The following is a 12,043-nucleotide window of genomic DNA, read 5'->3' as shown; positions in this document are numbered from 1 at the left end:
CATAGGCAGGCCGATTCTAAATCTAATCTGGTACGTCGGGTCTCTGCGGTTCATGCCGAGACTGGAAAGCTAAACAGACGCGGTCAATCTGATGAGTGTGTGTCAAAGGCTTTTGCTGTTGTGCTTCCCTCCTTTGAGAAAACAGATGAGCAGACTCGGCTGTCGATATGGAGAGAAGCTTCGCATTCTGGCGGTGTGGATGTAAACTCATTCATGTAGAGACATGAACGAGTAAGTGTTTTAAAAGACAAAAACTGTTTTAAATATAGCAACAAATATAAAATATTAGACTTCCATAATGTCAATATGCAATAACATTCTAGATAACTTTTTGAAGGACTTACAATTTGTCCCTCTTCAAACCTTGATGTATCGCCTCAAAGATAATATTTAAGACAATGAAAAAAGCACCACAAAATTCATCATAGAAACAGAGATCTAACCATACGATGGTATGTACAATGTACGTATGCCAACAATATGAGAGAGGGAAAGAGATGAGGACAGAGTAGGAAAGAGAAAGAGAGAGAGGAGTAAAACCACTTATCCAACTCCTGTCATGCAGATAAGGAGTTACACAGGAGACCTGAGGAGTATCATCTCTGGCGGTTTGTGAGGGCCACGCCCCTTCCTGTCACAGTCCCAGAGAGACGCCATTACAAATGAGAGCTCAGTTCAGCATTATACACAAACCGTAATCCTTTGAGGCCTCCGTGTTGACGTTTTCTTTTTAAAGGAGGGAGTTTTAGAGGAATGGGAGAAGAAGGATATAAAGATAACATAATACCAAGCGTCGGAGAGTCAGGGCAGAGAGGTTGGGCATGGGGGGGGGGGGGGGGGGGGGGGGTCTACTCCTTGCCGGCTGTTCTTTTTTTGTGTGCAAAGAAATGTCAGAATAAGTCTCAGAGGCACCCATGGGTGCACTCTCCTAGGGCTCTTCGCTAGGAGGTGTGGCTGCAGCCTCCTCTGTGTCCAAGGAACCCGGCGACTCCTGGGCAGGGGTGTCCTCGTGGGGGCTGTCCTTGCCGCTGGGGCTGGCCCCTTCCCCTTCCCCTTCCCCTTCCCCTCCCCTCCCCTTCCCCTTCACCTTCCGCGGCCTTGGCTGAAGTGCTGTTGCCCTGGCTGTCTTGGCCCTCCGAGTTCTCCAGCATCTCCTGGATTAGCGGCGGCATGGAACCTGGGATCTCCATCTTCAGAGAGATGACGCGTTCTGCTCCTGCAAGACAAAATGAGGGTGGTAGACAAAATTGGGGGATGAAAGTTATGTCTTGATTTTAGAAAAAGTTGTTAGAGAAGTATCTGAATTCAAGGTCCTCTGACTGGCTTTGTCTGAGCCTCTGAACGATTTATCCATTGAAAACCACCAGACATGTCGAAAGCTCCAAAACAATGTCCTGAATGGACATTGAGTGAAGATATTTAAATTTGTATTGATTCTAAAGCAAAATGAAGCAGTTTCAACAGGATTTCTTGATCAGACATCCTTTGTAAAATAATTGTTATAAAAAAACTGTATACTAAAACAATTTAATTTGTATTGTGCACTTTAATCGCAACAGTAACCTGCTTTTTAGCCCAGAAAATACAGAGAAGAGAAAATATCAAACCAAAAAGTTAAACTAAGAAAAAGTAAAGGATTAGGACACAAATGAAACCGATACAAACAGTGAAAGCAGTAGTAAGACAATAAGCTGGGAGAGGAATCAGATAAACCAAGGAAACAACAAGAAGCCAAGTTTAAACAAAGGGTTTAAAGGGAAGATAAAGAGCAGAGATAAAGAGTAGGAAACTCTACAATAAAGATTCCAAAGTCAAGGAGCTGAGGTCTGTGGAAGGTTGATAGAAGCGTTTGAGGCTGCCACAAAGCTTAAATAGGGTTTACGGCTCAGCACTGTGAGTCAGTCCAAAACATACATGGAACAGATCAAAGATGTTTTCAATCTATAGTGTTTTACAGGCAGCCAGTGTCGAGAAGGTGCTGCCTCCTTGTGTTCCTTGTCACCTTTCCTGTAAAGTTTTGCAACTGAATATTCACAATAACGATCAGAACATGCCACGATTGTCACCCACCAAAACACCCACCACATACTGTGTTCATTTGATGTAAAAATGAATGTTGTACTTTCTTGTGTGTCCCCCATTATATCACAACTTGCTTATTAGTCCTTACTCAGCAGCCATTTCCCCAAGTTTGAAGATAACTGGGTAGTCCCCCCTTTTCCACTAAGTAGTCAAGATGGCAACTATCGAGTGTGAGAAATGCCCGACTTTTTGACCATTTTGAGTTCACCATCCTGGTACTCATATCTCAGTGCAAGTTTAAAGAACTCAAAGTTGAATAAACAACTTTGACACTCGTCTTATCTGTTTTTTAACCTCTTGAAACCCACTGGGTCTCCGGTGAACATTACAGACACTGAAAAGGTAAAATAATGTAGATGTCAATATGGACATGCTATACATGCTATCACCGCACATAACAACCATTTTCACCTATAAACCAAACACAATTCAAACACCAAGCAACTAAATCAGCATGTCCACGAAGCACACAAACTAAACATGTCCACAAAGCCACTAACGACGATCATGCTGCTTCATTTCCTACAACACAAGGGCATTCCAACGGTATCTTTCTTATCTTTCTATGACCAAAACTCACTCAACCAGCAGCCGAGCGAGAACAAAAATTCAAGTTCACATCAAAGAGCGACATCCATTATGTCTGACCTCTAATGTTTTGTCACAGTAAGTTTTGTTTTAGTCCATAACTCTGATACAGCCGTTCATCCAATGTCTCTGTGTCACTTTGAAAGAACTCCAAGGTTGATTTTCTCCTTCTCTCAGTTTACTGACGGTCCCGAGTAAAACCTCTCCCGGCCCACGTCAGAGAACATTTGCATAAAGTTGAACCTTTTTTCAATTTCTCCGTGTCACATTGCAGCAAGACACCAGCTTATTTGATAATTCTCCTCACAATGATAGCAGCCTGTCAGCCTCCAGCGTTTGAGTGCTTTCGCGTCAATGCAGGAATATCAGTCTCTGACATGCAGGCAGACGTGGATGCCTCCTGCTATTTGTAACTGCAGTGAGCTGATACGTGTGGTGCAAGCGTAAGGTGACATTTCCTTCCCACCTTTAGCACTGATGCTGCGCAGGTCTGTGATCTTCATCAGGGTTTTGGGGAACATGTGTGGTTTGCTGGGACGGCGCTTCCTCACGTAGATCTTCAGAGCCTCCAGCAGTGGCTCCTGGAGCTGGTCCACCTTGGAGGGCTCCTCCAGGTCCTGACGATCTGACACGCACACACACACACACACACACACACACACACACAAAATCCAGTCAGACTTGAGGCTCAGCTATGACAAATCCATGTCTTTGCCTTATCTGATGTAGACAAGCTAGAGGCTAATACATGTATCACAGCATGAAGCCTGGTTTGATTAAGAAGGAAGAGTTTATCTCATTATGTCAGCTCATTTGCTGCAGAGGAGAATTTGCCGCGATGGTTACAATTAGATAACTTGAGCAGAACGCTCATTTAAGTCCTTTATTCTGACTGGTTGTGCTCAGCTCTGATAACTGTGCGGTTTTAGAAGCAAAGCTGCTCGGCAGATGTGGTTTTCAAAGCCGTGCATCTATCCAGAGACCACTTCCCTGCACATAGTGATTATTAGAATGACTCAGTGGTCAGATGCACCAGAGGCCTCTGCTCTCTGAACAGGGACACTGGCTCAAATCCCCCATTCCAAAAACATTAAGGACTTTTTAGCCGGTAGTTCCCTTTGGTTTTTATTTGGCTTTATTGTGCATCACATGTAGCCACTGGCAATGTTGAGAAGACTTAGCTTGGGTTTATTTTCATCACAGAAAATATTCTCCATTTGGAATATCCAGCAGATTTCACAACCCCCGAGCATCCAAGGTGGTAGCTGCTGCTTATTACATACGCAGACCCAATAACAATATAGTGGACTCCTCATTACAATTACATTAAACTATGGCAGCTTTCCGATTTCCCTTTGACACAATTCTGTATCACAACTTGGGTTTCATCTTTGTTAACTGGGAGTTGGTAAAGATAATACTGTTCTAACTTAAAATCCCATTGGGCCGAGTCATGGTGGTGTTTGGCATTCAGAGATCTCAGAGAGTTAAACATTATCACAACCAAAATAGCTGATGATCAGAGCTACACAAACAAAACTCAAGATGTAAAAAGGACCTTCTTTTAAGGTTGTTTGAATCCTCTGATTCCAGACTGCATGATGCCATCAGGGGGAAATACTCTAAGAATTCAGCTCTCACATTCACTATCTTTTAGATTTCAAAAGATTGGTTCACATATTTCCAATCGATCTTAAAAAATGACACGCATGCAAAGTACATTTACTAACTGTTCCTCCTGTTATTTCTTGCTGTAATCACTTCCTTAATCAGTTCCAATGAAAGTGATGGGGATGCTAAAAAATGCTGCCACCTTTACCTGAGCATGTTAAAGCAGCAGGAGGCTGAGGTTCACTTGTTAATATGAGTCTCACTTTATTTAGTGTAAAAGTCTTTTCTGATTGTCCCGACAGCACAGCTCAACAGGGAGGCACTTTGGGGATTTGGAAAAAAAAAAGACTTTTAACACAGCATTGAAAAACAGGTGAACCCATCCTTTAAAACAAATCTCTGTTGGTTTGAACAGAACTTGGAATGACTGACCTGCCGATCCTTCAGTGAGGAGAAAGAGTTGTCATCATTTAAAGTCACTTAGTAAGATATACTACAGGACGTTTGCAGTTTCCAGTACTTTGATCATTGACATTTAAAAAAAAATTTTTAATTGATTTTTAAACTACTCTCTGTTTCTTGTGATTGTAAAATGTCTGGGTGTTTGACCACTGCTCAACGAGACAACTGAATATGTGAACTTGGTAGATGAGAAATCCTGATGGGAAACTATATAGATTCAACCATCAATTGAGAATCAAAAAGTGAAAGAAATAAAACCCAGTAATGTCTTATTTTATCTGAATGTCAGCTCTGAAAAAAAGTCACATTGAAGATTACATTTCAATCCACCTTTAGGCCTTAGGGTGGCAGTGTGTGCATTGAAATCAGAAGCTGCTGGGCCTGCAGACAAGGAGCATGATTACAGATGCAATCAGAGGTGTCTCGCACTTTCCTCGGATTATGCAAGAGCCTGAAATATTTGCTGAGGCTCTGGGGATTGAGTATATAAATATATATTGTTGAATGAAAACCCAGCGGCGAAGGAGCCGGAGCGCTGATGAAAATGACGGGTAGAGGGGAGCGTGATAATTAGAGGAGACGCTGTGTGACTTTCAGTGGACATACAGGAACACTTTGTGCATGTGTGTGTGTGTGTGTGTGTGTTTGAATATGCATGTGTGTGCGTTACAGACATGTGTGTTAATGTGCGCGTAGCCACATGAGGGCATTAGTCATGCCTGAAGTATGGTGGTGGAAAACAAGCAGCCTCTTCTCTCTTGGGGGGGGCAGTTCAAACATTCCACTCAGCGAACTGATTCTTGCTGTGACATACCTGCCCGTCATCTCTCTCCTCTCCCTGCTCTCTCTCTCCAGTCACAACAGCGCTGCCTCACTGACAGCAACCTGTGGTTGACCTGGTTTCAGACTCAGGTGGAGGCTGATTCACTTTCCCCCTCAAACTGAGTGATTCCTCTACCAGTGAACCTACCGAAGCTCTGCTGAACTGCGTCACTGTCACTGTCACAGTGTGTTTTGGGTGATGTTTAGTCCAATATTCTATATCCTATATAGTGGACAAAGGGTATCGCAGTGCATCATGAAAGTGGTGTACAACCGATGGTCACTAACCGGTATATACCATCATGCATTGCACTCATGCCATTAACGGGAAGAAAAATGGCGGAGAGACGAGGAAGAAAGGGCAGCACGTCTCAGCCTTCTCTCTCTTCTCCTTCTCACTCTCATCAAAAACATCGCAAGTATCGCGAGGATAAAGACGGACAGGTTCACAGACCGATTTGAAGATAGTCCGCTTGAACATCCTTTTTTTTAAATCAATTTTTTATGACTGGCACATTGTGGCGGTAAAATGAGAGCAGAGCAGTGCATCCCAGCACAAACAGTGGCAAACAAGTTTATTTCTACATTTAAACAGGGTCATTAAATACGCTTTTTACCTACTTGTATTGATGTAGTGTAAAATAAACATTTGAAATGTATTATGGTATTTCTCCACCGGCCAACATCGTTGTTATTGTTCTGTCATAATCCTAGAACAATGACATAATTACCGGGGCAGAAGAAATGCACTGGGTAGTGTCTGAAAGAGCTTTTTTTCTTTTGTAAATTAGGTCACTATCATCCTTTACATAGAAGTCACTATATAGTATATAGTGACTTCTATGTAAAGGATATAGTATATAGTGAAGTAGGGCTTAGTGAATGAGTGGGTGGTATTGGACACAGCCCTTGTAAGTATCATTCATTTACACCACCACATTTATAAACACAGGGCGCAGGATGAAAAATACCAGAGTTCCCCTTTGAGTTGAAATGTTGGAGTTACGATTTAACACTGTCAAACTTTAAAGACGTACTTTTGCTGTTGGACTGCTCACAGTTTAACAGCCACATATGCAACATGTGACAGGAAGTTACTGTTAGCTATGTGTGCAGTTTGTATATTTTATGTCTTGATGCTGGGTTTACCTATTTACTCACTTCAAAGTGACATAAATTCATAATTTGGCCACTAAGGGGCAGCTCAACGAGCTGATGACAACATATGACACATTATATGCAACTTGTGATGATAGGTTGCATTTACATGTGTGTCTCTTCCTTTCTCTCCGCCTTCTATTCTTATCTTGTCCTTCTTCCCCACTGCCCCCCCACCACTCCTCCCCATTCTGCCCCGGTTTGCCCACCTCCAGAGATGAGACAGATGGCGCTGAGGAGGCCTGTCTCCGTGTCGTCCATCTCGATGGGCAGCAGCTGGTTGGCAAAAGTGAACACCAAGTCAGTGAGAGGGCCGAAGCCAGCGTTGTGCATCTGCGTCCGGTTGAGGGTCAGCCCATCCGAGAAGGTCATGGTGTCCTTTTCGGGGGTGTACCTCGTACAGATGCGCAGGATCTGACAGGGGGGGAAGGAAGAGAGAGAGGCTCGGTCAGCAGGGACTTAGTGAAACCTTATGTGACTATAAACTGGAGGGTTCGTCCATAGAGGGGAAGCTGCAGACAGTTTGCTTCGAACGTCTTGAAGCTGAGTTTGAACATTGACTGAGCATTTGTTCACTTTCATTATTTTTAATGAAAAACCTTTGGTTTGGTTGAGTCAAACTAAAAGTATAAGACTTAATCCAGCTATAATCCACAAGACAAAGCAGGAAATAAGGAGGATTTAACTGTACCACTTTCTACTGATTCCTTTCTGCTCAACCTGGCAATTCAAATGTGTTCTTATTAATGGTTGTATAACTGGTTTCTAAAGCATTACAGTACGTTTTAATAAAAAACAAATAAAGGTATTACATACATTTATAATGTCTTTAGTACAGATGTCTTTTTACAGTGGGGCTGATTTGCTAAAACTTACTTTCTTCTTCTTTCTTTACATACAGTAGTGTTGATATACTGTGGCGACTTCACTATACCTCAAATATCAAAGCTGTAAACTGATCAGTCAGGACTTTAGAGCAGGTAACGTTCTTTAATCAAAGCATGGAGCCAAAGAAAACCACTGAAGCTACAAAATCAGTTTGAAATCATATTAGTGATGGTTCAGAATGAGGCCGCAGAGACACACTGATCAGTCACAACATGCTTTACTTTGTGGTGCTCACAGCATAAATTAAATTTTAAGTCCCAAACCAAAATGAGCATCATATCAGATACCCACATTATTACTGGACCTTCATGATGGGAAGCCATACTTACAATTTCACAGAGGAGATGTGAGAAGGACTGAAAGTGACTGAATAAACGTTCATATTTTGGTTGCAAAATCATCCACACTTCAATGGAACAGGAAATAAAACACGAGGAAATATTGTCACATGTAGCTTAAAAAAAAACTATATTGACGAATTAAATTAAGATACTTTACATCTTGTTTTATTGGCTCAGTGTGAAAAGATGTGCATCACCTTTAATCTTGTTACTGGTAAAAAAAGAAAGGTCAGGTTGTATTTTACGAAATATTTATATTTATATAACTGACGGAGACAGGTAGATACAGACACACAGACACACACACACAGACACACACACACACACACACACACACACACACACACACACACACACACACACACACACACACACACACACACACACACACACACACTCCTGCAGAGAGGAGAGAAGTTCCTTACGTAGATTATGATGTGTGAGTGATTAGAAATGAGCAGAGTCACTTGTTGACCTGCGGGGCCGCCCGGATACTGTAAAGGTTATAATCTGAGTGTTTTATCACACAAGCCTTAGTGGAGAGCATATGGAGAGCATCTAAATAATCAAAATATAAACATGTTGATTTTATTACTTTATTTATTTATTTGTGTGTGTGGGACCTCCACTTTGCCACTGGGCATTTCTCACACTATTTTCCGCACTTTTTTGTGCGTTGCTTTATCTACACATCCCACCAGGACCTGATTTCCAGCGACAGCAAGCAGCTGTTTTCAGTGAAAAGTCTTTGATACACTCCATATCCAGTTCCAAACACATGTAGAACAAAAGTAGCAGATAACTCTTGAAAAACATAGTGTTACAATTAAATAAGATCCAGGTGTTTTTATCAGGAAATAAAGTAGCTGAACATTGAAGGAACATGTTTAGTTACCAGACACATCTGCAACAAAGGTGTATGTTGCTCCGCATTGTAATGTTGTAATGCTAACATATTGGATGTAGATTATAAGGTAAAAATATGTTATATGCTATTCTTAGTTTGTTCTGCTGCCCCCTTGTGGGCAGAAAATCTATTCATGCAACCTAAGGTAAAAAAACACTGCAAGTTTTTTGACTTTCATAACAATGAAATAAAGACACGAAATATACAAAATGGCCATAAATATGCAAACACATAATTAACAGTACCAGCCTTCTCACAGTCATTCTCCCAGACTGTGAGAAGGTTGTTACCATTACATGTGAGTACGTGTGAATCTGTGAGAAGTCTCAACCAAGTTTCCCAGAAAGAGCAACAGAGAGAAGAGGCACAGCCAAAACAATGACCTTCCACACACTCAAAGAAAATAACCTTTGGGTCTCCCTGCTGCACTGCACTGCGTGTGCGTGTGTGTTTGTGTGTGTGTGTGTGTGTGTGTGTGTGTGTGTGTGTGTGTGTGTGTGTGTGTGTGTGTGTGTGTGTGTGAACACCTAATGAAGCCAGTGACGGTGGATGTGAAGCCTACAGGAACCTTTGAAGCTATTTGAGTGGGATGCTTCTGACAGTGAGTGGCAGGCGTGTCTGCAACATGAAACAGAATAAAACATGGCTACTGGCAGTACTCACACCGGCTGGCCAGGCCTGCGCTCAGACACACACAGACACACACACGGTGTTTGATCTTTACTATGACACTCCCTCGCCCAGGCCTGGTGCACAATACCTACGCCCTTCACCACAGAAATGTGCTGGTGAAGGGATGCTGATGGCTGAGTGGGAGCCAGAAAGTCACCACAGCCTTCAACTTCTCACCTCTGTTTCCCCGGGAGGTCACTGCTGCTCCACTGCTCAGCCACACCTGATTAGTGGGACTATATCAATGAAAACTCATTTATTAACGTGGCACTGCCACAGAAACTGAACTTGATAGAAACATACTCAAAGTGAATAACAATCTATTCCTGGTTATCGTCAGCATTCATTAACCCAGGATATGTGTGCATGTTGTTTAGCTACTTTGCATTTACACCTCACATTAATATGCATCTTCATGCATTAATCATAGATTTTACATGCCCCCACCGAAATGCAGATCATCCTTTCTATCACGACCTCTGTTATGGTTCATGTCTTTTAAAGACAGATACATCAGGCTGCTGAGAGAACTCTTTTATAATCATTTATGATTTGTAATCAATGGGTTTATTAATAATTAATGAGTCATTTATGCAGGTTTGTTTATGTATGTAAGAGATATATGCTCAATGGCCGTATAACAATAATCATACTGGGTGGTTCTTCCCACTGTTCTTCAAACAGTTCTTCATGACATTGATCCAACAATATGTTGGAAACGTTCCTCAGAGATTCTGCTGCATGTTGACATGACTCCATCATTTCTGCAGATTTGTCAGCTACACATTCATGTTCAACCAAAAAACAAAGGTTCTACTGGGTTCACATCTGGCGACAGTAGAGGTAAATGGTAAATGGTCTGTATATATACAGTATATATATAGCATTTCTCTAGTCTTGATGACCACTCCAAGTGCTGTGGGTTCACCGTTTTTTTGCCATTCACCAATTCACACACACATTCATACAGTGCATCTATGGGCAGCAGCTTTTTCTATGAGAACGGCACAGCCGACAGGGGCATTTTGGGGTTCAGTATCTTGCCCAACGACACTTCAGCATGCGGAATGGGGAAGACTGGGATCAAACCGCTGTCTATCTGGTTAGAGGACAACCCGTTCTACCCCTGAGCCACAGCCAACACCCAATGGTCCCTGAAGTTCATTGAACCCACTGCCATATTCAGGAAACTAGTTTGACACTTTTACTTTATCCTACTGGAAGTAGCCATTAGATGATGGTAAACTGTGGCCAAACGGACAAACATGGTCTGCAACAATACTCAGACAGTGACATTCAAATGAAGACTGATTGGTATTTACTGACCCAAAGGTTGTCAAGAAAACGTTCCCACCGTCACACCACCACCAGCAGTCAGATGATACAGAGCAGGCTGGTTCCATGGATTCATGCTCTTGACACCAGATTCTGCAGCCTCAGCAGAAATCCAGGTTCATCAGACCAGGCTACGTTTGTTCAGTCTTCACCTGTCCTGTGCTGGTGAGTCTGTGTCCCTGCAGCCTCTTTACTACTCTCTCTAGTAAAAAGTGGTTATCTGAGTTACCATGGCCTCTCTGTCAGATCCAACCGGTCTGGCCTCTCTTATTAACAAGATGTTTCCGTCTACAGAACTAAACGGAATGTCAGCAGATCAGCAGTTTCAGAGACAGTTAGAGAGAGAGAGAGAGAGAGAGAGAGAGAGAGAGCTCAAATGACTGTGTGTGAGTCTATCTGACTTGTGATGAGCTCGTTTTTACTGCACTAGAGGTGTTGCGATAACCAAGTAAGATAAGATGAAATATTGATATAATGTTAATATTACACATATAACATAAAATCGTGTTGATAATCCAGCACCAATCATTTGACCTCAGACCGACCTGCTCACCTTTTAAGTCAGTATTTACTAATGATGTACATTTAATATCAATCATAAGTCATTAATAAGAACAATTGGCATTGGGTTGTGGGAAATCCATGTGGTTATGGTTCCTCCTCCTTTGATATGTCTTTAGCTAGCTCCCTGTCTTGTAGCTAGCTATTAAGTTCTATTAGACCCAAGTTTAATTAAAAATAAAGCTTTACTTCAATCTGTATTTATCATTTTAAGATTATAATAAAGCAGGAATAATTATTATGTGGCAATGATTGAAAAAAAGAATGAAACTGTCCCTAATTATATTAGCCTAAATATACTCTCCCCTAAACACACGCACGCGCACACGCACGGACGCACACACACACACACACATACACACGCCAAGCATGCAGGAGTGAGACAGACGAGGAAGAGAGACAGCCATTTTGCCTTTTTCCATCTCATTACTGTGGCTACATTACAGTACATTGCTCCACTTCACAAGCCCTAAATAACAAACATTTACCCGCTGGCAGGCGGCAGACTCTGCAGACATCTCTGCGTCTGTGCTCCATAAAGAGCACACAGCATCATTAACAAATGCAGTGCGAGGAGTGAATGCCCCACATTCAAAAACACAGGCAACCGTCCTAA

At 42.1% G+C, this 12,043-nt stretch overlaps 1 protein-coding gene across 1 annotated transcript in view; it reads right to left on the bottom strand.

The window, feature by feature from the left end:
• Positions 1-834: 834 nt before the first annotated feature.
• Positions 835-12,043, bottom strand: part of LOC118125146 (retinoic acid receptor beta) — a 77,200-nt gene continuing 65,991 nt past the window's right edge. Inside the window, exons 6-8 of the mRNA XM_047344244.1 lie at positions 6,933-7,137; positions 3,137-3,295; positions 835-1,216 (exon numbers count right to left, since the gene is read on the bottom strand). Coding sequence (XP_047200200.1) covers positions 942-1,216; positions 3,137-3,295; positions 6,933-7,137 — 639 coding nt within the window. The 3' untranslated portion in view covers positions 835-941. The remainder of the gene's footprint in view (positions 1,217-3,136; positions 3,296-6,932; positions 7,138-12,043) is intronic.

The sequence above is a fragment of the Hippoglossus stenolepis genome, chromosome 17 (assembly GCF_022539355.2).
Source record: "Hippoglossus stenolepis isolate QCI-W04-F060 chromosome 17, HSTE1.2, whole genome shotgun sequence".
Taxonomy (NCBI): domain Eukaryota; kingdom Metazoa; phylum Chordata; class Actinopteri; order Pleuronectiformes; family Pleuronectidae; genus Hippoglossus; species Hippoglossus stenolepis.
This window is presented reverse-complemented; position numbering and strand designations above follow the sequence as displayed.